Consider the following 26,447-nt stretch of genomic DNA (forward strand, 5'->3'; position numbering starts at 1 on the left):
GTTAAGTCAGACATTATAAAGAGGATTTTACATATAAAAAATATAGCTTATGAGCTGGAGATGGCGCTACTTTCTCCATCAATAGGGCATGTGATTGAATTGTTATTTTTAGCAGAATAATACTTCTCAATAGTTGTTTTAAGAATCTAATGAGATAAATCTAAATTGCACAAAATAGTAAATGTTCATGGTAAATATTATCCACCAATACTGATAATAGAGACATTTTATATATATTATCTCTATTCTTGCAACATCATTATTGGATGGGTATGAGTATTTTTCTTTTATAAATTAGAATACTGAGCTCAGAAAATTGTTTGTTCGAGTATCATCTAGTTAATAGGTGGCAAGCATGGAATTTCAACATAGTTCTGACTTTGGAACCCATGCTTTTCCTGTTTAAAATGAAATCCATTAGAATGCAATTTAATGTATGCCCAGAAGTGGGTAACATAAAAACCACAGATCTAGGTAAAGTGAGGTTCTGTGTTCAAACTGCAATGATCTCCTACTACTACCCCATCACATCCATCTCCATTTATCACTCAATTTACAGCTTTCATATTTATGATCACTGGTTTCTAATTGCATGAGTGTGTCTTATGCCTTCCACTACAGAATAAAGACCCTGAAGCCAATTTTTTTATCTCATCTTCTATTCCCCACAGAACTTATTCATTCAGTATACAGCAACAGTACAATCAATATGTGAACTGGTTTGATTTTCTTATAAATGTTTTCAAATATACAAAGTGGAAAGGGGCTATGGATATTTGTCCCCTGTATAAAAATAATTCCATGGGTGCCTGGGTGGTCAGTAGGTTAACTGTCTGACTCTTGACTTTGGCTCGGGTTATAATCTCATAGTTCGTGAATTAGAGCCCTGCGTCTGGCTCTGGGCTGACAGTTCGTAGCCTGTTTGGGATTGTCTCCCTCTCTCTCTGCCCCTCCCCCACTCGTAAGCATGCATGTGCACTCTCTCTTAAAATAAAATAAATTAAACAAAAATAATTCCAAAGGGATATAAATCCATTCATTTTTCTTTTAAAATCCCCAGGCAATGGGAAGTGAGGAGATGGTGAATACGAAAAGAAAGAAGGGAGGGATTATATTGGGGCATGAGAGCACTTTTGAAGTTGATGAATATGTTCATTGTTGTCAGTGGTCATAGTTTCACAGGTGCATATATATATATATATATATATATATATGGCAAAACTTATCAAATTATACATTTTAAATATCTGCAATTCATTGTATGCCAACTGTACCTCACTAAAGCTGTAAAAACAATGCAGGTGGATATGGAGAACACTGAGAGGAAATTTTCTTAGAAGCAGGAAGGCAACATGAAAGGAGAGCATGCTAAATAAAGAAAGTGAGAGAGTCCAAATGTGCAAGTCTCAAAGGCCACACACCACTAAGGGGTCATCACAGGATGAGCACAACAAGCTAGCATTGTAGAGGGGTGTGCTGGAAGTGCCACAGAGGATGGATTATAGACAGGCAAACCTAGTGGCAGAAAGAGCACAATTATGAGGCCACTGTAAGACTGTGGAGATGAGAAGGTGTGGGTTCAAAGGTTACCAAGGAGATAAAATGGAAAGAGTGGGCCCCAAGTTACAGGGAGACAATGGAGTTAAGGAGTTAAGTATTTATTTCCAGTTTCCAGCCTAAGAAGGTGGGTGATATCATTTAAAGAGATAGCATATTTCAGGGGAAACATCAATATCAAAAAGGGCTTTATAATCATCTAGGACTGACCCAGAGGGGAAGTCATGTATCTTAAAACACAAGATACCAACATCAGATGGGTGCACAAAATACTGAATTTTTCCACCGATGCAGTCTCCAAGTTACTCAAGGGCCTATGCTTATAGTCAGACTGAAATGTCCAACAAATGGAGAACAAGTAAACTACACCCTTGCCCAAGAGATGGACTAGCAAGTAGCAAATAAACATGATGTATTTGAAAATTAATGTACAAAATAATTTAGCTAGGTAATCCATCTTTCTTTTCTTAGAACAAAATATTGTGTACCCATAAGGATTTTAGCAACTGTGCAACACTGGGGAATAAAAACAAAAAAGAAAAAAGTCAAGCCATAAAACATTATTGAATTGTAATGAATAAAAAAAAAATCTTTAAGCAAGAGGATGGCACCTCCTCTACTACACACGTTTGAACAAGCCTCTCTATCAATACATTTTTCTGCTCAGCAAAATATTTTATTGATGCAAAATGTAAGCTCAATGTACCCTCACACTGAGGTTTTCAAATCTGAAGAAGTTATTCAAAACAAGTATTCAAAAATTTCTTTAGTGTCCTGAGTTAAATCCATATACCTTGTATGTGACAAGTGAATTAGTTTTTTTTCATGAAATTATGGTGAAAGCAATGTATTATGGTCTAATTACAGAATAGCTAGGCAGGTCATTAGATTTATTTTGACATTCAAAGACAGCACACTGGTCAAAGTCGATTGTGATGAAAGAGAAAATCCTCAAATCCAGATCTCCTGAGCCAGCAGCCCTCTATCATCTAACCCGTACAGTAACAGATATTTGCTGAGTTTGTTTGTTAGAAGTAATCATTATTTGCTTGTACACTGCTATCCAACAAATGAGCATCACCTGAGTGAGAATGTCAAACATAAAGTGTGCTGGCATTTTAGTAATCATATTGCATTATGTCAAAAACTTTCACAGCCAACCCAGAATCTCCAGCTTTCCCATCTCAAACCTTTTAACTGTAACATCTTACTAACTAACCAAAACAACTTCATTAATCTATCATCTACTGATATGGAGACTTCAGAGTAGTGCTACTCTATGTAGTTTTTGACTCTCAATATATGAGAATAGTACAGAAAATAAAAATAAGCATTTCAAAACTTGTACAGTGATTTGGCATTACTGCAAAATTCAAGCACATGACTTTGTGTTTCACGGACAGATCCATAATGGATTGGAAATAAAGACAACTGTTCCTTTACCACAAACAGTAGGAGATTGGTGCATTAGGGTATGTCTGGTTTGAAACAGTTAATTTGGTCCAACTTGTTCCATTCAATGCAAGCACCATGCAGAAAGAGCCCTAGTTATACAAGTTTGGATGGGTTTTTATTAATTTTTGTGAGAAAAACTTTCTTAGTGTGAGGCAATTATAATAATGTCCTGTTGTGTCTGATGCTTATTTCCTAACCTCAGGAAGTAAAGAGTGCCAATTTGACATTACATGATTGCCAATTTTACTCCTAAAAACTGATGGAGCACAATTAAATGAAATAAGGCTGTGGGAAAAGAAAAGTATTATAGTCACCAGGATGATTCATACTGATAAAGGCTTTGAATTTCAATTTTTCATCAAACTTTAAATTGAGATTAGCTATCACAATGAAACTCTAAAACTGAACTCATGTTACCGTACCATCAGTGAAGGTTGTAAGTTCCAAGTTCAATAATATGCCAACTTGGAGATCCTGATGGCGAAATGTGGAAAAATTTCCTCACTTTGATGGTGGTAGTGGGAGAGCAGACTAAATATGATAAAGCTGTAAGGAACTGTAGTCTCCCTATTTGAAGGAAAAAACACTAACCAAGTCAAATCTCACAGAAACAGAATGTTAATTATAAGAGACATTAAGTTACATCTTTGTGACTCACGTTTCTCCTGGACATAAAGATAGCCTTCCATTGTCCACTGGCTGGGTGGTCTGTAATCTTGGTTGGCAGATTTCATTCTTTGCATCAACCGCTCTACTTCTTGTCGAGTACTTTCAAAATTATTCCTTGTCTTTAAGTAAATAGAAACAACAATTTCATTCATTGTTTCCTACCAGTTTTGAGGAACTTCCAGTCTAAAGTTTCAAAACTACAAATGGTGCAAAGGATAACTCTGATTCTCTCAGCACTATACACCACATCGTTGATCGTACATGCTGAGTCCTATGGTCTGATTTTGAATTGCGTTAGCGAAACTTTCCTGAATAAGCTTCTGCATGTTTTTCGGTTTTTTTAATCTGTGTGTGTGTGGGGTGCATGTATACACTTTATTCCTATTTCCTACTCTAACAATATTCCTTAGGGTTCAAATCATAACATTTAAAAATGTAATATTTATGAAATAGAGTTTTATATTCATTAATACCTAAGGTAAAAAAGCAGACTTATCTTGAAATAGTAATCATGAGGTCAGTGTATAAATTAACTCATAAAAACGAATGGGTTTCCATCGTGTGTATGTATACACACACACACACACACACACACACACACACACATCACAACTTTATCTATTCATCCATCAATGGACATTTGGGCTCTTTCCATACTTGGCTAATGTTGATAGTGCTGCTATAAACATTGGGGTGCATGTGTCCCTTCGAAACAGCATACCTGTATCCCTTGGATAAATACCTAGTAGTGCAATTGCCGGGTCTTGGATGTAAATTAAAAAGATAAATTAAATAAATTAAAAACAAAAAACAACAACAAAAAACGAATGGGTTTCCTAGTTGTAACATCTTCTATTACAAAAAATAGTTTACTCACATTACAGCAAGTTTACTTAAGGTAAGACATAGAAAGCTTAAAGCTTTTCTCTCTCTTTTGTATTCAGGCCACATTATTTCAATAATACGTTTGGAAGCAAGCAATATGTTTGGAAATATAAAAATTATCACCACCCAACTCTAAAATTTGTTATGGCCCATGATAAAATAATTGAATCCCAAAGTAAGTTAGGAAAATTTTCTTGTCACTTTTGCTACTTTTTAAACTTTTTTTTTCAAATTCTGTTAAACATAAGGATCAGAAAAATTTCCAATTCTTTACATTCCTCTCTTGTTCTTGAATCGCAGGAATCTTAATAAAAATATTTTGGCCTTTATCATTTTCCCTTTTAGTATTTACGAAGAAGTCCAAATGCGTTCCATATTGAAAAACAATGAAATGGCTTGCATGTGAAACTGATTCTGCTAGAAAATCTAGATTAAAAAAAAAGCTAAAACCCAAAATATAAATTAAATAAATCCAATTACCTATTTCTCATGGGACATTCCAACTCCATAGTTCCATTTATTGAACATCTCCACAATGGCAAGAATCAGATAAGCAGTGAAAGACAAGCTTTTTATAGAAAAAGAAGTGAAAACTTTCCAAACTATTTTGGCTATAGAGTACTAGATTATCAGGGTTTCAGAAATAAGTTCATTCATACAAAATACTCAACAATTAGAACTTTCTTGTCAGGTTCAATAATCCAATAATGGATTGGATACGTTTTTGTATTTTTTTTTTAATGTAAGTGATGTTAATCATCTGCAAATCTGAATTTATATAACTCTGAAACTGGACATTAAAAGGATTAGACAACTTACAAAATAAACTCTAACAAAAATATGATGTTTGTAAATAATTCTCAATTAAGCTTTAAAGCAATTATTATGAGTCCTTAAAAACCATATTCAAATTAATTATTATTATTCAAATTCAAATAAAAATATCATATTTGTTATATACAATTTGAGAGAGAAGAAGGACATTCCTTCAGTGCTTAAGTACAACCTCTTAATTTCACAAATATAGAAATGTTACCCTTTCAGAAAGTAAGACTTGCCAGAGGTCACTCAGTAAATCAATGAGAACACTGAATAAAGGCAAAAGTTTCCAGCCTTCCAAGTATCTATTATGTATATCTCAGTAATATTTATTTCTATGAAACTTGCCAGCATAACTTTTTCTAACATATGATTAGCTCTTTCCTGGTATACTTTTAACCAGGAGCTAGAAAAAAATATTTTAATAAATTTATTAAATGGCTTTTCTAAATTAGGTAAATTTTTGACCTACTCCAAGGTTTGGCTGTATTATAATTAGTTTCTTTGTCATCATCTGATTCACTAAGGAGAGGCAGTAAAAATAGGTATAGTCTTACGTTCTGCAAGTTGAACTGAAGCTGTTGCTTATATGGTGCAAATTCTTGGGCGAGTTCGTATCCCTCGTGGTAAAAAGTAAATAAACCCTGCAAGAATGACAAAAGCTGCAAACACAGAGAAATGAAAGAAACTATGAAAATATGTTTTAAAAAAAGATGACCAACAAACATAATAAATTGGGAAATTATATTTCATTCTAATTCCTCAACCTAATAAATTTTCAACTCCCTTTGTTTGGCAAGCAGACACTAGAGTTATGAATGTGAAACAAACCACAAAAACTAATTTTTACTTCATTTTTGGTAAACAGTGACTGGGACAGTTGTTCTATTAACTATTCTACTATTCAAATGCATTGAAGAAATATCCAGGACAGACCATTAGGATAAAAGCCAAAGTAACATAGTTCCTACCTTAGAAGAGCTTCTAACCCAAACAGAGAGATAAACATGTGCAGATGTGAGGAAGACAAACCAGCAAATTAGAGATAAGGAGTACCCAAGGGAAGGAATAAGAATTTGGCCAGATAAAATTAAGAAAAATTTCTCAAGGTGGCAGTACTGATGTGGGTATTAAATAGACAACATTTCAGCAAGTAGTAAGAAGAACTGAAATCAGAGGGAAGAGTTGAGCAACAACCTGGAATTGGATACAGATCTTTCATTAAAGAATTAGAGTAAAATCCTCTTTAGGAAACCACAGTGTCTATTATCCTAACCTTCCAATCCCAAACTCATATGTACTTATTTATTAGGGTCTAATTCATAAAGCAAGAGTGGTTCTCCATTACAGGACATGGTTGTTTACAGAGAGTAATCACAACTGAAACATTATTAACTTTCTTCATTTAATTCACTGGGATTTTTATTACAAACTTCTCCACCAATTTGATCTCTTCCTACAATAAAGTTAGAAAATACTTTTGAGAAATAATGCTTTTTAAAAATTTTTTAATGTTTATTTAATTTTGAGAGAGAGACAGAGTGTGAGTGGGGGAGGGGAAGAGAGAGAGGGAGACACAGAATCCGAAGCAGGCTCCTGGCTCTGAGTTGTCAGCCCAGAGCCCGATGAGGGGCTCGAACCCATGAACTGTGATATTATGCCCTGAACAGAAGTCAGACACTTAACCAACTGAGCCACCCAGGCGCCCCATGTTTTTTTTTTTTAATTCAAACAGCATATTATGTCGGTAAGCTACTATTTTGAACTAAAGAAGAAATACAGTTTGAAATTTTGATATGTGAATAAACACCCCACCATTTCCTATGTCTGGGGATTCGGCGTAAGCACCAAGTGGTATATGTGTTATAATTTCCAAGAAATAACTACTGGTTCTATCTGAAAACAAGGACTTAATGCTTTCTTCCTATAGCAAGTCAACTTCTTACTAAGTTATGCTCATGTCAGAAAGCAAGTACTTTCAAATTGGTTTTAAGTTGTTATATTTTAAAGACTTCCTTTCTCTTGTTTAACAATTCCTGATGCCAAAATGTATTGTTTTCCAATTTTAGAATTACTTTACACTGTCAATTATATATCAACAGATAATTACTATCAAAACTAAATACTCAATAGATTATCCTTTGCTAAAATGGTGTAGATATGCTGAAATATCCAATATATAGTGTGCACATATTGTGGCCTAATTAAAAAGAACTATATCTTAAAATAGGGTTAAGAATATCTTTAATTTTTTGAGATTTGGATATACAGATTTGTAAGTCTTCAGAGACAAATAAGAAGTATACTTCTTTTGAAGTATATACTTTTGAAGTATATAGAAAACTAGTCTTTTAAATTTTAAATATATGAATAATAGTTTATGAAGTAGTTTGAAGGAGTATTATTTCATGTTTTAATGTCTACAATTGGTCTCCAATTAAACTATCTTATTAGCTACACGCCATACAAGGAAGATGTTATTCTAATATTATCCTAAGTATACAGAATTGAATTAAACTTACAAAGAAGATAAGAATACCTATAGTAAGTATTCCTATAAAACATCAAATTCCCCAAGATCTGTCTAAATAAATAAACCTATTGGCATCTTCTAGCAGAATTCAGAGATTTGCTCAGTAGCAGACAATACATGCTAAGCATCCCCTAGGGAAACAACAATTTGGAGGGAGGTACAAAAAAATTATCTACAAAGACCCACCCACCTTTTCCTTTTGTTCCACACCTACTTTGCAAGCATTTTTTGTGAAAGTTTAAAGACCACATGTATGAAATAACTGCCACTAGATGGCAGTAGAGTCAAACTTTTTAAGGCTTGAATAACTACTAGTTTATTTTATTCTCAACAGATTCCATGAGGCTAAATTAAGGTAACTTAACAGGACAGCTTAAAAAGCTTAAGAATTCCATTTCCTATATGCTGTTTTCTGTGTTCAATTGGACTGAGTGGGTGGAGCAGTGTGGGAAAGATTACTGTCTCAGCTTACCTTAAAGTAAATCTGAACTTTAAAATAATAATAACAACTAAAAACTACTGAAGAGATAGATTAGGTTTTCATATTAAATCATTTTTATCACCAGAAAAGCTTTACGTAGCACTTTATTATTCCCAAGGATTTTAGAATCAAATAACTATTTGCGACTCCAATAACCTGACCAAATATAAATGTTGACACTACATTTACAGGTAATCATTTAGCAAAAATCACTGCAAGACAGCAAAGGAAAAACATTCATAATTCCCCATCCCATCAATCACCAGGTTTCAAGTCTTAAGGACCCACAGTTATCATCGATACTGTGAATGGAAAAGAAAAGTAAGAAAAGGGGCTGGGGCTAGCATGGGAGTGAGGAGAAGAGCCCTGAAGCAAGTGATGCAGTAATTCCTGGACTGTTGCTCAAAATAAGAAGAACTGAGATGTAAAGACTCTTATAATGTGATCCATTCCTTATCTCCTAAGAAGTTGATCACTGAAAATCCTAGGGAATCCACTAACGAAACTACTAGAACTGATAAACAAGTTCAGCAACACTGCAGGATACAAGATCAATATATAAAAATCAACTTTATTTCTATATACTTGGAATGAATAATCTGAAAATGAAATTAAAGAATCCCATTCATGATAGTTTCAAAAGAATAAAATACCAAAGAATAATTTTTAAGTATAAATTTATAACTTGAAAAGTATAAAACACTGTTTAAGGAATTAAAGAGAGTTTAAATAAAAGGCAAATACTTCATGTTCATTAATCAGAAGATTTAATACTGTTAACATGGCAATACTCCCCAAATGATGTGTAGATTTAATGCAATCCCTATGAGAAGCCTAGCTGACTTCTTTACAATAAGAAGTGACAAGCTGATGCTAAAATTCATATGGAATTGCAAGGAACCCAGACCATCAAAACAATCTTGAAAAAGAAGAACAAAGTATTTAGACTCACACTTCTCAATTTCAAAACTTAATGCGAGGCAATGGTAATCAATATAGTGTGATACTGGCACAAGTATAGACATTAAATCAATGAAAAAGAATTGAGAATTTAGAAATAAGCCCACATATCAAGGTCAACTTATTTTCAACAAGGACAACAAGACCATTCAAGGGATAAAGAATAGTCTTTTCAGCAAATGTTTCTTGAACCACTGGATAACCATATGCAAAAGAATGAAGTTGGAACCTTACTTCACACCATTGACAAAAGTTAACTTGAGATGACTTAATTGTATGGTATGTGAATTACATCCCAATTAAGGCTACTTTAAAAAAATAAAATTTACTTCAGAATACTGAATTTACACAGAATACTATAATGCAGTGAAAGAAATCCAAATCTAATATAAAACCTCTACATTTGGCAACTGGAAACTCTATGATTGGCAACATAGGGCAAAGGCATCAATTTTCATCCAAGTATCCAGCCTGTGAATTATTAAACTTGTACTTTCTCCTATTCCTTATTCAGAGGAAACAGAGATAAATATCTTAGATGACAGTCTCAAAATAACCATTAAGTGCTTTAAGTTTAATACTTAGATATTCAGAGTAATTTATTGAATGGAAATGAAACAGTATAAAAATATAATCAAATAAACAACAGGTGCTGGTGAGGATTCAAAGAAAGGGGAACCCTTTTACACTGCTGGTGAGAATGTTAAACTGGTGCAGCCACTCTGGAAAATAGTATGGAGGTCTCTCAAAAAGTTAAAAATGGAGCTACCCTATAATCCTATTCACTATCTAACTGCTTTTGCAGTAAATTCTATTCACTATCTAATTGTTTTTGCAAATTGGAAATTTTCAGTAGCAGTAGCCAGAACTAAATCCAAGGACCAATACAGATTTTAAGATAGGTTGGCTTTATTGTTTCATTTTTATAGAATAACTGTATTTAGGTTTTTAGCAAATTTAACCCTCAGGCCTACAAAGTTTTGAAAAAATAAATGACATCATCTTATTTGCTCACTATAATTTACCCGAAGTTAAATTTTATATATTAAAGCTAATGTATATTGAAAACGCAAAAAGGTTTTACTTTCAACACTGCAGGTCTATATATTATCTGACTTTAATTTAGTATGCAATATTTAGTAATTTAATTAATTTAGTTATTCAGACTTTAGACAACCCAAGAAGTATTTTGTAGTATACTTCATGATATAAGAAGCATATTAAGCAGATTAAGTGAAATTTTCTTTAGCAAGAGATTTAAAATTAAAGTTAGGAGACTCAGGACAGAATATCAAAAACAGTATTTTTAGTTTACACATAATGGTTTATTTTTTGTCATTTTAAAAAATATTTGCTTATATTAGAAAGAGAGAGAGTGTGTGTGCCTAGTGGGGCAGGAGCAGAGAGAGAGGGAGACAAAGAATCTCAAGCAGGCTCCATACTATCAGCACAGAGCCAGACACAGGGCTCAAACTCACAAACTGTGAGATAATGACCTGAGCCTAAATCAAATGTCAGATGCCTAACCGACTGAGCCACCGAGGTGGCCCAATAATGGTTTATTTTCATTTTTCATAGTTTAAATATAATACAAAAAGACTAAAATGAAGTCTAAAAAGAATAATAAAAACATACTCTTACAGCATTTAGGTGTGTATTTTTAAAAAAGCATATTAAAATTAAAAAAATGTGCTTTTGAAAAAGTTCTATCTGGCCTTGAAGTCACACTAAAAAACTCGTTAATACTACTTTTGGATCTAATGCTAATAGTCAATGTGAAGGCTCCATACCAGCTGAAAACTTACTGATGCTAATGATGTACCAGGCACTTGCTCTGTATGTTACCTGCATTGGTTGCACCTTACCACAATCCTGGAAACTACAATTTTTTATTTCCAATTTACAGATAAAAACCTAAAGTACACAGAGTGAAAAACAAGCCAGATTTATACAGCTGTTAAGACTGGAGCCAAATTCCATCTTATATATAATGGCCTCTCAGCCATTATACTTGTCTGTCAATTAATGAAAAGGGTGGGTCAATTGCAGCCAAGGGGAGGGGGCAACTTTTTAAAAAAGATGATTAAAAAAGGATGGAAGAATGAATAAATGCACAGTTATGTACATTGATTTAAGCACCTTTACCAAAGTAAAGATCAATCTCCTATTTTCAAGGAATTAAAATACTTGCTTTACAATACAATGTTTTATAGTCATATATTTTATTTGGTCAGAGCAAGTGTTAAGGAAGGACTAATTTTTGTAATCAGGTAACTTACAACACAGTTAAGTTGATACTATACAGGACGTCAGCTTTGGGTTCTGGATTCCTGTGTCTCCCTCTCTTTAAGTTTGTGACCTCAGGCAACTAACAGTCTTTCTGTGACTTAATTTCCTCATCTGGAAAAATAACAGCTACCTAATAATAAACCTATCTTGTGGGTCATGTGAAATAACACAGAGAAAACACATTACACATAGTAGTTGCCCACAAAACTTTAGTTCCAGCTAAGTTTGCAAAAGAATGTAATCAAAACATACACAAACTGCAGCTGAATGAACCATAAGGGAGTTAAGTCATAAAAAGATTCTTTGGGCTTCTGAGCCACAAACTTTCCTGTACCACAATGTATTTCAAATACACCAGGGCTCAACTCTCTGAGGTAAGCTGTTCATGATCAGCATAATTCAGAAGCTTTTCCCTCTAATGTCTCAAAATTCTCATAAGCTCCAAGCAACCCTGAGAAGAAGGAGGATCTTAAGAACAAGATTCAGGAGATGATGTTTTTGTCTCTCTGATCTTTTCCTCCCATACTAGACCTGAACTCACATATCATGCTGCCAAATCTGAAAGGACTTTTTTTAGCATTGTTTCACAGAAACATAATGTGAATAAATGCAAACCAATGTGAAAATTTAAGTTTCCTAGTAGCCACATAAACAAAACAAAACAAAACAAAACAAATAACAAAAAACAAAAACACAAACTTGGGACACCTGGGTGGCTCAGTCGGTTAAGCATCTGACTTTGGCTCAGGTCATGATCTCACGGTTTGTGAGTTTGAGCCCCGTGTCGGGCTCTGTGCTATCAGTTCAGAGCCTGGAGCTTGCTTCAGATTCTGTGTCTCCCTCTTTCTCTGTCCCTCCCCCACTTACACTCTGTCTCTCTCTGTCTCTCAAAAAATGAATAAATGGTAAAAAATTAAAAAAAAACACAAACTTTTAAACCAAGTGAAATTTATTATGTTGTTTAACACAATTTATCCAATATATTATCATGTCAATATTTAAGCAATATAAAAGCTATTTTAATGAGATAGTTTATATACTTTTTTGTATCAAACCTTTGTAATCTAGTAGGTGTTTCCTATTTACAGCCCACCTTATTCTAGACTTTCATTTTGAATGTCTGATAGCCATATGTGGCTATTTGCTACCACACTAAATAGTGTTAACTACGCTACTACAATCACCTTCTATGAAAGATATATAAATGGGGGGGAACCCCAGTTAACTATAATCACTTTCTATGTAAGATATATAAATGGGGGGGACCATTAAAATTATATATCTAATGAATACTAAGTTTAAAAAAGCTTATTTTCTGTATACTGTTAAAATAATTATATAGTTTAATAAAAAAAAATAAATGCCCCCTGTTTTTCTATGTATTTGAACCAGCTTTTCCTTGAAATAATGACACTGTAGGAATATTTATTTCTAACACAGTGGTGTCCCACTTAGCTGAGGTTTTGCTTTCTGTAGTTTAGTTACCCATAGTCAACTACAGTGGAAAAGCAGATAATCTCCCTTTTGACATTATTGTTATGTCTGTAGTAGCTTAACACTTGCACAGTGAAGGAAACAATCAACAAAACTAAAAGGCAACTTACGGAATAGGAGAAGATATTTGCAAATGACATGTCAGATACAGGGCTGGTATCCAAAATCTATAAAGAACTTAATCAAACTCAACACTCAAAAAATAAATAATCCAGTTAAGAAATGGGCAGAAGCCTTGAATAGATCTTTCTCCAAAGACATACAAATGGTTAAAAAATACATGAAAAACTTCTCAATATCACTCATCATCAGGGAAATATAAATCAAAACTGCAATGAGCTATCACCTCAAACCTGTAAGAATGGCTAAAATTAACAACACAAGAAATAACAGGTGTTGGTGAGGATTCAGAGAAAGGGGAGCCCTCTTACACTGTTGGTGGGTTTGCAAACGGTGCAACAACTCTGGAAAACAGCATGGAGGTTCCTTAAAAAGTTAAAAATAGAACCACCCTACAAGCCAGCACTTGCACCACTAAGTATTTATCCAAAGGATATAAAAGTACTGACTCGAAGGGGCACATTCACCCCAATGTTTTATAGCATCACTATCACACTATCAACAATAGCCAAACTATGGACAGAGCCCAAATGTCCATCGATTGATAAATGGATAAAGAAGATGTGGTGTGTGTGTGTGTGTGTATGTATATATATATATATATATATATATATATATATATATATGTATATGTATATATATATATGTGTATATATATATATACACACACATATATATATACACACATATATATACATGTGTGTATGTATATGTGTATATATATACATACATGCACACACATGTGGTAGTATATATATGCATATATCTGTATATACATATCCATATACAAACATATATATGTGTATATATACACACACACATATATATAATGCAATATTATTCAGCCATCAAAAAGAATGAAATCTTGCCATTTACAACAACATGGATGGAACTAGAGTGTACTATGCTAGGTAAAATCAGTCAGAGAAAAACAAACACCATATGATTTCAGTCATATGCAGAATTTAAGAAAGAAAATAGATGAACATAGGGGAAGGGAAGGAAAAACAAAATAAGATAAAAGAGAGGAAGGCAAACCATAATAGTCTCTTAACTATAGAGAACAAATTGAGGGTTGCTGGAGGGGAGGTGGATAGAGAGATGGGCTAAATGAGAAGGGAATAGGAATTTTAAATATTTGTCATCTTCCCAAACTGGTGGTTGTTAGGCTGCCTAGATCTCAATGAGCCACAGATAAGCCTTAGAAGGTCCCTTAAGTCATATAAAATTTAATAAGATACCCAAAACATCTACTAAATAAGAGGTTACTAACTCATTCTAAGGGATTTAAGGACTTAGCTGTTTGTTTGAAAAAACAGAACTTGTAGTTAAGACTGTTATCCCAAATAAAAGGTAAAAATTAAATTCCTGAGCCTGTGTTGTGGTCTTCAGTTCCTTAAATTTGTCTGGCTGAAGGTTTAGTCTTACAAGCTTGCCAAGTGCCCAGTTTATAGGAAAGAGTGAGGTAGTTTCAGCTGAAGAGAGAAAAATGAAACACAAGTGGCTGGGAGCCAGGCAGGGTCTAAGAACTTTTCCCAGGCTCTGCTCTGCCTCTGTTTCCCATCATCCTTAGGGAATCATTAATGGTTTCCCCACAAGAAATGAATTTCATCAAATATATTTTAAAATGTGTATTATTTTTCCTTTTCCTCACTATCTCCCCTTAAACAGGAACAGGTATTTTATTACTTAACTATAAACACATTTTTAAAAAACTGACATAGGAAGAAAAATATGGATTAAATAATCATTTAGATTACCTATGTATTTAACTATTGCTCCTCTCATGGGAATTGACATTATATATTAACTGAAGATCATCTTGACTTCTAGAACTTACCTTTACTCACCACAGATGATGCTTTATGAAGACACCTACTCAGGCAATATTATAACATATTATGGTACAACTTGGGGGAAAAATGCTAAGAAAATGAAGTAAACTTATAAAGACCAGCTACCTGTTTTTTTCCTGTAATGCAATTTATATTAAGGAATCCATTACTTTTTACATTACCTCATAGGAAAGTCAGGCAGATCCCAGACTTTCAAGGAAGTGGAATGAAACAAAGGGTGAAATATAACCTTATGTTTTTTCCTTTCACCTAAAGGTTTAGTAAATGGGTCGCTTTAGTGGTGAGCTATATTTACTTAGGTATATATAATGTAAGTCCTTTTAATCTTTTAATTTTTCTATTAATAAACTATTTTAAGAGTAGTCTTAGGTTTATTAAAAATTGAGTAGAGAAAATAAAGAGATCTCATATATTCCTTCAACCTCCACCCACACACCCTAATTATTATCATCTTGTATTAGTATGCTACATTTGTTACAATGATAACCAAATATTGATACGTTATTACTAACATCCATACATTACATTAGGGTTTACCTTGTTCATTGTATATTCTGTAGGTTTTGACAAATGTATAATGACATGTATCCACTATTACAGTATCATATAGAATAGTTCCATTGCCCTAATAGTGCCCTGAACTCCACCTATTTTCCCTCCTCTATTCCTCCCTTCCCTTTTGTTCTTTTTAAAAAAAATCACAATTTTCAACAGAAAAACATTGCCATTTCTTTTCATACGGTATGTTAGAACTACTGTTTTGTAGGGAAACTGAAACTTACCGGTTCAACAAATTCAAACTTCTTTTTTTCTTGAACCTCTTGAATTTTAAAGACATATTCTAGTGATGCTTCATAAAAATTTTGATGCTCTCGGTCAATCAGTGTATCTGCCTAAGGAGTAAAAAAAGGCAAGTCATGACACAAAGTAATTATTGATGGCTCTATGTAGAAAAAGCCTCAAATCCTATTCTACTCCAATATCTCTATTAAAAGTTAAGTGCTACAAAAAGTTTTAACATAGCAATTCTATTATTATGTTTTGGGCATACAGAAACTAGGAAAACATAGTCCTTGCCCACCAAGTTTACAGGACATGGAGTATGAAGGAGCAGTAGGGAGTAAGTGTACCACATTCAGTACAAAAAATATGAAAAAGGCATCTAAATGTATATGAAAATCTATGGGATCATAGGAAAAGAAACTAGACTCAGGAAGAAAATGGTGGTATGAATTGGATCTTAAGATGAACAACTGGCAGTCAAAGATGAAAAAGTAAAGAGGCATGAAAGAGACTGACAGAGTTTGGCTGCAGAGTAAAAAGTGGAGGACAGGACGGTTAAGTAAGGTTGGCATCATACTTTAAAAAATCTTGGATGCTGTGTAACAAATTTTGGATTTTAACTGAGGGAGAATCATTTGAGAATATTCAGCAGAGTCATATCATTAGGTAAACTCTTAGAAAGGGAATACACGTAGCAGAGGCAAAAAAAAAATTCAATGGTTCTAAAATAGTGAACGATGCTTCATCAATGATATGCACATTTATTATTTATAACTGCAATAAGGTTCTACTGATAAAGCATGAGAAAGTGTTATTGAGATAATTTTTTTTTTTTGATGTTGCCCTCCTCTATGCCCACTATCATCTTCTGATGTCCTCTTTAAAACTGACGTTGGTTTACTAGTATAAGCATGATTTTACTTTTCTTTTCCAGTTTTGCACTCCTACCTGCCAGCTGAGATTACTAAAAGCAGATGAAAAGAATGGGCTCTCTGGAGTACTAAGTATCCACCAACAATAATTTGGGAGCAGAAAACTGCTTTTTGGATCCATTTAACAATGCTAAGTTCACATAAAGAAGCTTTAAAAGAGAGAAAATCAGGTTTGCTGGCTTGGGCATCATAGCATCTTAAAATTTCATTTGAAACACTTTTAATAATAATTATATTTATTTGCTATAAATCTATTTATATAAATAAAAATAGCCCGATATTATTAGCAACTCATTTTAGGTATTTTTAAAGTTGAGAATTCCAAGTTCCCGAACTAATATATAAAAAGAACATATAAATCAGGTAGGAAATTTGGACCAGAAACTTCTCAGCTCCCAGAAGACTGTTTAGGTATCAGCATTTCATACAAATCATTATATTTTCTTATGACTGTTTCAAGCAACACGGTATTTACAGACTCAATGGTAAGGAGGTATATAGGTGGTGGTATGCTAATCAATGTTTAACAACTGGCTCTCTGGTGGGCATACCTGATTTGTAGTATTTGCTGGTTTCAATGGTGTAAATATTCCCCAAATAGCCAATTCCAAACCACAAACCCAGCATCACTGAATGTGAGAGTTGGAGAGAGATGGGAAAATCAGCTCTCCAAAGGAATGCTCCAGTACAGCACTGGATGTAAAGGATGTGAGAATAATTTCAGTCTCAGAGATAACATTCCATTCCACAAGTTACCTCTGAAGCTTTCATTTACTTTAAAAAATAATGACATTGCTTATATTGACTAGCACATAAGAACAAACTATAGTGACTACTAGACACCTTTAGAGCTTAAGATGGCTATTTGTGGTCAACAAAGCTGTGAAGATGGCACAGTAGTCCTGAATGTTCTCCACTGAAAGGCCTGTTTACAAGGCTAGTCCTTGCTGGTATTTGGGAAAATGAATTTCAGGAGGGTACCTACCACCCTAAATGGTAAGAGTAGCTCACTGTTCCTAAATTGTGCCAACAATATGATTTAGTTTGAACACCTGCTTTCCTTCTGGGAGTCTGGAATTTAAGGATATGACACACAGAGAGTACCTATGCGAGAAGCCCCCAATTAAAACCATGGACACTCAGTCTATGAATTTCTTTCTAACAGACAACATTTTACACGTGTTGTCACAACTTATGGCTGGGGGAATTAAACATGCTCTATCTGTCTCCACTGAAAGAGGACTCTTGTAAGTTTGTGCCTGCTTTCCCCCAGACTTCATTCTATGCATCTTCTGCTGATTTTTCATTATATCATCTTAGCAAATCACCAAACCTAGGGGTGGTCTTGGGGACCCCTGACCTAAGTGAATTGTCATTTACTCAGAAACTTATTTTCCATACACAATCCCATGTCATGAAAAGATGGGGGATGGGGGTGCAAGGAAGGATAAAAGAGAATAATGGCTCTTACCATTTGCCGGTAATAGATGTTTTCCATCATCTCCAATCTAGACAACTATATTCAATATACAAAACCTGCTTTGAAAGGTCATCCAGATGGTACAGAGCTAAAAGAATACTGTACTTTATTACCTTTCCAGTACAAGATTTAGAAAGGCATTCTTTTACTTAAGGTGACTCCTTTTTGTACTTATGCTAATAGTGTGTGGTTCAGTAGAAGGCACTTTTGCTCATATATCCACCAGCAACTTTTGCTTGATATTTTGTACTGGATAAGAAGGATAACCATACACTTTATTGTCCCAACTTTTATTTTATTTACTTATTTATTTTTATTTTTTTAAATCTTTATTTATTTTTGAGAGAGACAGAGAGAGAGAGAGAAAGTGGGGAGGGATATAGAGAGAAGGAGACACAGAATCCGAAGCAGGCTCCAGGCTCTGAGCTGTCAGCACAGAGCCTGATGTGGGGCTTGAACTCACAAGCTGTGAGATCATGACCTGAGCTGAAGTCAGATGCCCAACCGACTGAGCCACCCAGGTGCCCCTTGTCCCAACTTTTAAAACTAATAGGGAGCATTAGTAATATTCATGCCAGAACAATATGTGTAAACTATTGTTTACTAGACAAAGGGGACAGTAAAGTCATTCTGTTAAAAAAAAAGTTAATTTCTTAAGAAAACCATACAGTTCTGCAGATACTTAAATTCTTCCCCAGATACAATAAGCTACTTATGTTAACTTAAGGCAAGAAAAAACTTGATGTGACATTTGTCGAATCACCCACAAAGAAGAAAGAATTTAAGCTGGACTCTGAAGAATGGAGGGGTTTACAGTAGGCAGAGATAAAAGGAGAACAGTTTAAAACAGGGAATGTAGTCAAGAAAAGTTATGTTTCAGTAGACTGCAAGGTTTAGAATAATCAAATATGAGAGTTAAGGAGTAAGATAGCATGAGTGACAACTTCATCATATACACAGGGTAAAAGCTTGAGGAAGATGTTGATTTGTCAAAGTAGCATTTCAAAAGATTAAAGTGGGGACAGTAGAATATATTGATTGAATGGCAAAGCTGGGTATATGTGGTAATAAAAGACTTCTAGGGGTAAAGGTGTTTATATATCCCAGTAAGAAAAAAAGAAGTTGAAAGATGTGGGTGTGAGAAGCAAGGAGGAGAAAAAGCCAAAGATAATTTTGATAAGACATAATACCAGCACTAACAGAATTAAAGAAATGAAAAGTAGGAGGAAATCTGAGAAAACCGTGATGTGAAATTTCACACATTCACTAAATGATAGTCTGAACCAGGAACCACCAGGCAATGCAGGTGGAGAGATATGATGAAATCATGACCCATGAGACATTCATTAAGATGTTACAGAGAGTATGGAAGAAGAGATTTCAGGGACACACACTCTATAACAATAGAGGCATAATGGTAGATCTAAGGAAGTCCTTTCATTTAGGAAGTGGAGATAAGAGGAACCTGTTGAAAGACTATTTAGTGATACATGGAAAACCAAAAGTTTTTCTATGAGAAACTTTTTCTCCTATATTTTTTCCTAATTATGAAAGTAATATATATTCATTATTTGAAGCTTACTCATTATTCATTATTATAAATATAAAAATAAGAATTATAATCCTACTGTTAATATATTTATACACACACCAACTTAAACAAACCGGATAATACTGTACATTCCAATGAGTATTTCTCAATGTATTTAAATAATTTGCAAATAAAACTTTTTACAGCCATATTACATTCCATTTTGGTCAAGCTATATTGGTATATTTACTCCAATCACTCATTTGTGCCATTTTCACATGTTTCTAAACTTTTGCATTGTGAATAACTCTTGCATCAATATATTTATACAATTTATTTTTTTTTTTTTTTGCTCATGTCTGATAATTCCTCTTAAGTAAATTCCGGCCAATATAAATGATTTCAATTATCCTGCACATTTAAACTTTGTTGAAATAAGTTGCCAAATTTACTTCAGGATTGAATGAATGAGTTTATGTTCCCACCATAAAAGCAAAAGTGTACTCAGTTTCCCATACCTTCACTAACTATGTATATTATCTTCTCATAAGTTACAATAATATCCTGCTGCATGTGACACTGAAACTTACAATACTTATTATGTGTTAATAATTCTAAGTTTCAGTGTCACATGCAGCAGGATATTATTGTAACTGTGATGCTTCTAAGATTTGGTTTCCTTTTTCAAGTTTATGTTGGCTCTTCAGAATCTTTTGTGGTTCCATACAAATTTTCAGATTATTTGTTCTAGTTCTGTGAAAAAATGTTGTTGGCATTTTGATAGGGATTGCACTGAATATGTAGATTTCTTTGGCTAGTATAGGCATTTTAATAATTGTTTTCCAGTCCATCAGCATGGAATGCCTTCACATTTTTTTCTGATCATCTTAAATTCCTATCATTAGTGTTTTTAGTTTTCAAAGTATATAGTATAGTCTTTCAGAGTATATAGTATAGTCTTTCACCTCTTTGGTTAGGTTTATTCCTAGGTATCTTATTATTTTTGATGCAATTATGAATGGGACTGTTTTCTTAATTCTTCTTTCTGCTTCTTCATTATTGTTGTGTAGAAATGCAACAGATTCCTATACATTGATTTTGTATCCTGAAACTTGACTCAGTTCATTTACCAGTTCTAGCAGTTGTTTGGGGAGTCTTCTGGGTTTTCAATATAGAGTATCAGGTCACCTGTAAATATGAAAGTTTTACTTCTTCCTTACCAATTTAGATGCTTTTTATTTCTTTTTGTTGTCTGACTGCTGTGGCTAGGACTACCAGTACTATATTGAATAAAACTGGTGAGACATACTTGTCTCATTTCTGATCTTAGAGGAAAAGCACTTAGTTTTTCCCCATTAAGGATGATGTTCACTGTGGGTTTTTCATATATGGCCTTTATTATATTGAGGTGTGTTCCTTCTAAACTCAGTTTGTTGAGGGTTTATTCCACAAATGGATATTGTACTTTGTCAAATGTTTCTTCTGTGTCCATTGATGATCATATGGTTCTTATCCCCTCTCTCTCTTATCAATGTGATGTATCATGTTGATTGATTTGTGAATACTGAACCACCATTTCATCATAGGAATAAATGTCACATAGTTGTGGTGAATGATTTTTTAATATACTGTTGAATGCTATTTGCTAGTATTTTCTTGAGAATTTTTACATCTATGTTCATCAGAGATATTGGCCTATAGTTCTCTTTTTTGTGTGTGATGTCTTTTTCTGGTTTTGGTATCAGGGTAATGCTTGCCTCTTACAATGAATTTGGAAGTTTTCCTTACCTTCTATTTTTTGGAATACTTTGAGAAGAATAGGTATTAATTTCATTAAATGATTGGTAGAATGTGCCTGTGAAGCCATCTGGTACTGACTTTTGGTTTGGGGAATTTTTTGATTATTGATTCAATTTGTTTGCTGATTATCAATCTGTTCAAATTTTCTATTTCTTCCTGGATCAGTTTTGGTAGGATATGTGGTTCTAAGACTTTATCCATTTCTTCCAGGTTGTCTAATTTGTTGGCATAGAGTTTTTCATAATATTCTCTTATTATTATTTATACTTCTGTGAGGTCAGTTGTTATTTCCCCCCTCTCATTTGTGATTCTTTTGAATACTTTCTCTTTTTTTCTTGATAAGTCTGGCTACAGGCTTATCAATTTTATTTTTATTTTTTTATTTTATTTTATTTTTTTTTAAAGAACCAGCTCCTGGTTTCATTGATCTGTTCTAGTGTTATTCTAGTTTCTACATCAGTTGCTTCCGTACTAGTCTTTATTATTTCTTTTCTTGTTGTGGTTCAGGGTTTGGTCTGTTGTCTATCACTAGCTCCTTTAGTTGTAATGTTAGGCAATGTATTATTATCTCCTTTAGCTTGTATATCTGAGATATTTCTTGCTTCTTGAGGTCAGCCTGTATTGCTATAAACTTCCCTCTTAGAACCACTGTTGCTGCATCCCAAAGGTTGTGAACTGTTATATTTTCATTTTCATTTGTTTCCATGTAATTTTTAAATTCTTCGTTGATTTCTTGGTTGACTCATTCATTATTTAATAGCATGTTACTTAACCATTAAGCATGTGTAGTCTTTCCAGATTTTTTCAAGTGGTTGACTTCTAGTTTCATAGTGTTGTAGTCTGAAAAACTGCATGGTATGACCTCAATATTCTTGAATTTGTTGAGGCTTGTTGTGTGGCATAGTGTGTGATCTATTCTGGAGATTGTTCTATGTGCTCTCAAAAGGAATGAGAATACATATTCTCACATAAGAATTCTTTCTTTTCCAGTGAACATGGGTCATTCCCGTGAATAGATCACATATTGGGTCACAAATCAGCCCTCAAAAAGTACAAAAAAATTGAGATCATATGCATGTTTTCAGACCACAATGTTATGAAACTTGAAGTCAACAACAAGAAAAAATTTGGAAAGACCACAAATACACAGAAGTTGAAGAACATTCCATTAAAGAATGAACAGGTTAACCAGGAAATAAAAAACTGAGTAATAAAGTTACATGGAAGCAAACACAAATGAAAGCATAACAGTCCAAAACCTTTGGGATGCAGCAAAGGCTGTCCTAAAAGGGAAGTTTATTGTAATACAGGCCTACCTCAAGAAGCAAGAAAGGTCTCAAATATACAACCTAACCTTACACATAAAGGAGCTAGGAAAGGAACAGCAAATAAGGATTAAAGCCAGCAGATGGCAAATAATAAATACTAGAGCAGAAATAAACAATATACAAATAAAAAAAGTAGTAGAACAGATCAATGAAATTAAGAGCTAGTTCTTCAAAAGAATTAATAAAATGGATAAACTCCTAGCTAGACTTATCAAAAAGAAAACAGAAAGGATCCAAAAAAATCACAAATGAAATGGGAGAGATCACAAGCAACACCGCCGAAATACAATTATAAGAGAATACTATGAAAAATTATATGTCAGCAAACTGGGCAATCTGGAAGAAAAGAATAAATTTCTAGACACATACAAACTACCAAAACGGAAACAGGAAGAAATAGAAAATTTGAATAGATCCATAACCAGCAAAGAAACAGAATTGGTTATCAAAAATCTCCCAATGAACCAAAGTCCAGGGCTAGATGGGTTCCCAGGGGAATTCTACCAGACATTTAAACAAGACTTGATACTTACTCTTCTCAAACTGTTCCAAAAAAAAAAAAAATAGAAATGGAAGGAAAACTTCTGAACTCATTCTACAAGGCCAGCATTACCTTGATTCCAAAACCAGACAAAGAGAGGAAGCGGCAAGATGGCGGCTTAGGAGGACGCTGGGCTCACCGCGCGTCCTGCTGATCACTTAGATTCCACCTACACCTGCCTAAATAACCCAGAAAACCGCCAGAGGATTAGCAGAACGGAGTCGCCAGAGCCAAACGCAGACGAGAGGCCCACGGAAGAGGGTAGGAAGGGCTGCGAGGCGGTGCGCGCTCCACGGACTGGCGGGAGGGAGCCGGGGCGGAGGGGCGGCTCGCCGGCCAAGCAGAGCCCCCGAGTCTGGCTGGCAAAAGTGGAGGGGCCTGACGGACTGTGTTCCCACAACAAGCGTGACTTAGCGTCTGGGAGGACATAAGTTAACAGCTCTGCTCGGAAAGCGGGAAGGCTGGAGGACAAAGGGAGGGAGAGCTGCTGAGCCCCCTGACGACAGAGCTCAGCTTGGTGGGGAACAAAGGCGCTCGCCAGCGCCATCTCCCCCGCCCATCCCCCAGCCAAAATCCCAAAGAGAACCAGTTCCTGCCAGGGAACTTGCTCGCTCCGCGCAAACACCCAACTCTGTGCTTCTGTGGAGCCAAACCTCCGGCAGCGGATCTGACTCCCTCCCGCTGCCACACGGCCCCTCCTGAAGAGGATCACCTAAGGAGAAGCGAGCTAAGCCTGCCCCTCCTGCCCCCGTGCACCTTGCCTACCCACCCCAGCTAATACGCCAGATCCCCAGCATCACAAGCCTGGCAGTGTGCAAGTAGCCCAGTCGGGCCACACCACCCCACAGTGAATCCTGCCCCTAGGAGAGGGGAAGAGAAGGCACACACCAGTCTGACTGTGGCCCCAGCGGTGGGCTGGGGGCAGACATCAGGTCTGACTGCGGCCGCGCCCACCAACTCCAGTTATACACCACAACACAGGGGAAGGGCCCTGCAGGTCCTCACCATGCCAGGGACTATCCAAAATGACCAAGCGGAAGAATTCCCCTCAGAAGAATCTCCAGGAAATAACAACAGCTAATGAGCTGATCAAAAAGCATTTAAATAATATAACAGAAAGTGAATTTAGAATAATAGTCATAAAATTAATCGCTGGGCTTGAAAACAGTATACAGGACAGCAGAGAATCTCTTGCTACAGAGATCAAGGGACTAAGGAACAGTCACGAGGAGCTGAAAAACGCTTTAAACGAAATGCATAACAAAATGGAAACCACCACAGCTCGGCTTGAAGAGGCAGAGGAGAGAATAGGTGAACTAGAGGATAAAGTTATGGAAAAAGAGGAAGCTGAGAAAAAGAGAGATAAAAAAATCCAGGAGTATGAGGGGAAAATTAGAGAACTAAGTGATACACTAAAAAGAAATAATATACGCATAATTGGTATCCCAGAGGAGGAAGAGAGAGGGAAAGGTGCTGAAGGGGTACTTGAAGACATAATAGCTGAGAACTTCCCTGAACTGGGGAAGGAAAAAGGCATTGAAATCCAAGAGGCACAGAGAACTCCCTTCAGACGTAACTTGAATCGATCTTCTGCACGACATATCATAGTGAAACTGGCAAAATACAAGGATAAAGAGAAAATTCTGAAAGCAGCAAGGGGTAAACGTGCCCTCACATATAAAGGGAGACCTATAAGACTCGTGACTGATCTCTCTTTTGAAACTTGGCAGGCCAGAAAGAATTGGCAGGAGATTTTCAGGGTGCTAGACAGAAAAAATATGTAGCCGAGAATCCTTTACCCAGCAACTCTGTCATTTAGAATAGAAGGAGAGATAAAGGTTTTCCCAAACAAACAAAAACTGAAGGAATTTGTCACCACTAAACCAGCCCTACAAGAGATCCTAAGGGGGACCCTGTGAGACAAAGTCCCAGAGACATCACTACAAGCATAAAACATACAGACATCACAATGACTCTCAACCCATATCTTTCTATAATAACACTGAATGTAAATGGATTAAATGCACCAACCAAAAGACATAGGGTATCAGAATGGATAAAAAAAACAAGACCCATCTATTTGCTGTCTACAAGAGACTCATTTTAGACCTGAGGACACCTTTAGATTGAGAGTGAGGGGATGGAGAACTATTTATCATGCGACTGGAAGCCAAAAGAAAGCTGGAGTAGCCATACTTATATCAGACAAACTAGACTTTAAATTAAAGGCTGTAACAAGAGATGAAGAAGGACATTATATAATAGTTACAGGGTCTATCCATCAGGAAGAGCTAACAATTATAAATGTCTATGTGCCAAATACCGGAGCCCCAAAATATATAAAACAATTACTCATAAACATAAGCAACCTTATTGATAAGAATGTGGTAATTGCAGGGGACTTTAACACCCCACTTACAGAAATGGACAGATCATCTAGACACACGGTCAATAAAGAAACAAGGGCCCTGAATGAGACATTGGATCAGATGGACTTGACAGATATATTTAGAACTCTGCATCCCAAAGCAACAGAATATACTTTCTTCTCGAGTGCACATGGAACATTCTCCAAGATAGATCATATACTGGGTCACAAAACAACCCTTCATAAGTTTACAAGAATTGAAATTATACCATGCATACTTTCAGACCACAATGCTATGAAGCTTGAAATCAACCACAGGAAAAAGTCTGGAAAACCTCCAAAGGCATGGAGGTTAAAGAACACCCTACTAACGAATGAGTGGGTCAACCAGGCAATTAGAGAAGAAATTAAAAAATATATGGAAACAAACGAAAATGAAAATACAACAATCCAAACGCTTTGGGACACAGCGAAGGCAGTCCTGAGAGGAAAATACATTGCAATCCAGGCCTATCTCAAGAAACAAGAAAAATCCCAAATACAAAATCTAACAGCACACCTAAAGG

At 35.1% G+C, this 26,447-nt stretch overlaps 1 protein-coding gene across 2 annotated transcripts in view; it reads right to left on the minus strand.

Annotated features, from left to right (window-relative positions):
- The window catches only part of ARHGAP42 (Rho GTPase activating protein 42), a 327,384-nt gene that overhangs the window by 75,478 nt on the left and 225,459 nt on the right, over window positions 1–26,447 (minus strand). For both annotated transcript variants that reach the window (XM_003992599.6, XM_045038578.1), the window contains exons 6-8: window positions 15,901–16,011; window positions 5,943–6,047; window positions 3,671–3,800 (exon numbers count right to left, since the gene is read on the minus strand). In XM_003992599.6, coding sequence (XP_003992648.3) covers window positions 3,671–3,800; window positions 5,943–6,047; window positions 15,901–16,011 — 346 coding nt within the window. The remainder of the gene's footprint in view (window positions 1–3,670; window positions 3,801–5,942; window positions 6,048–15,900; window positions 16,012–26,447) is intronic.

The sequence above is a fragment of the Felis catus genome, chromosome D1, assembly GCF_018350175.1.
Source record: "Felis catus isolate Fca126 chromosome D1, F.catus_Fca126_mat1.0, whole genome shotgun sequence".
NCBI classification, from domain to species: domain Eukaryota; kingdom Metazoa; phylum Chordata; class Mammalia; order Carnivora; family Felidae; genus Felis; species Felis catus.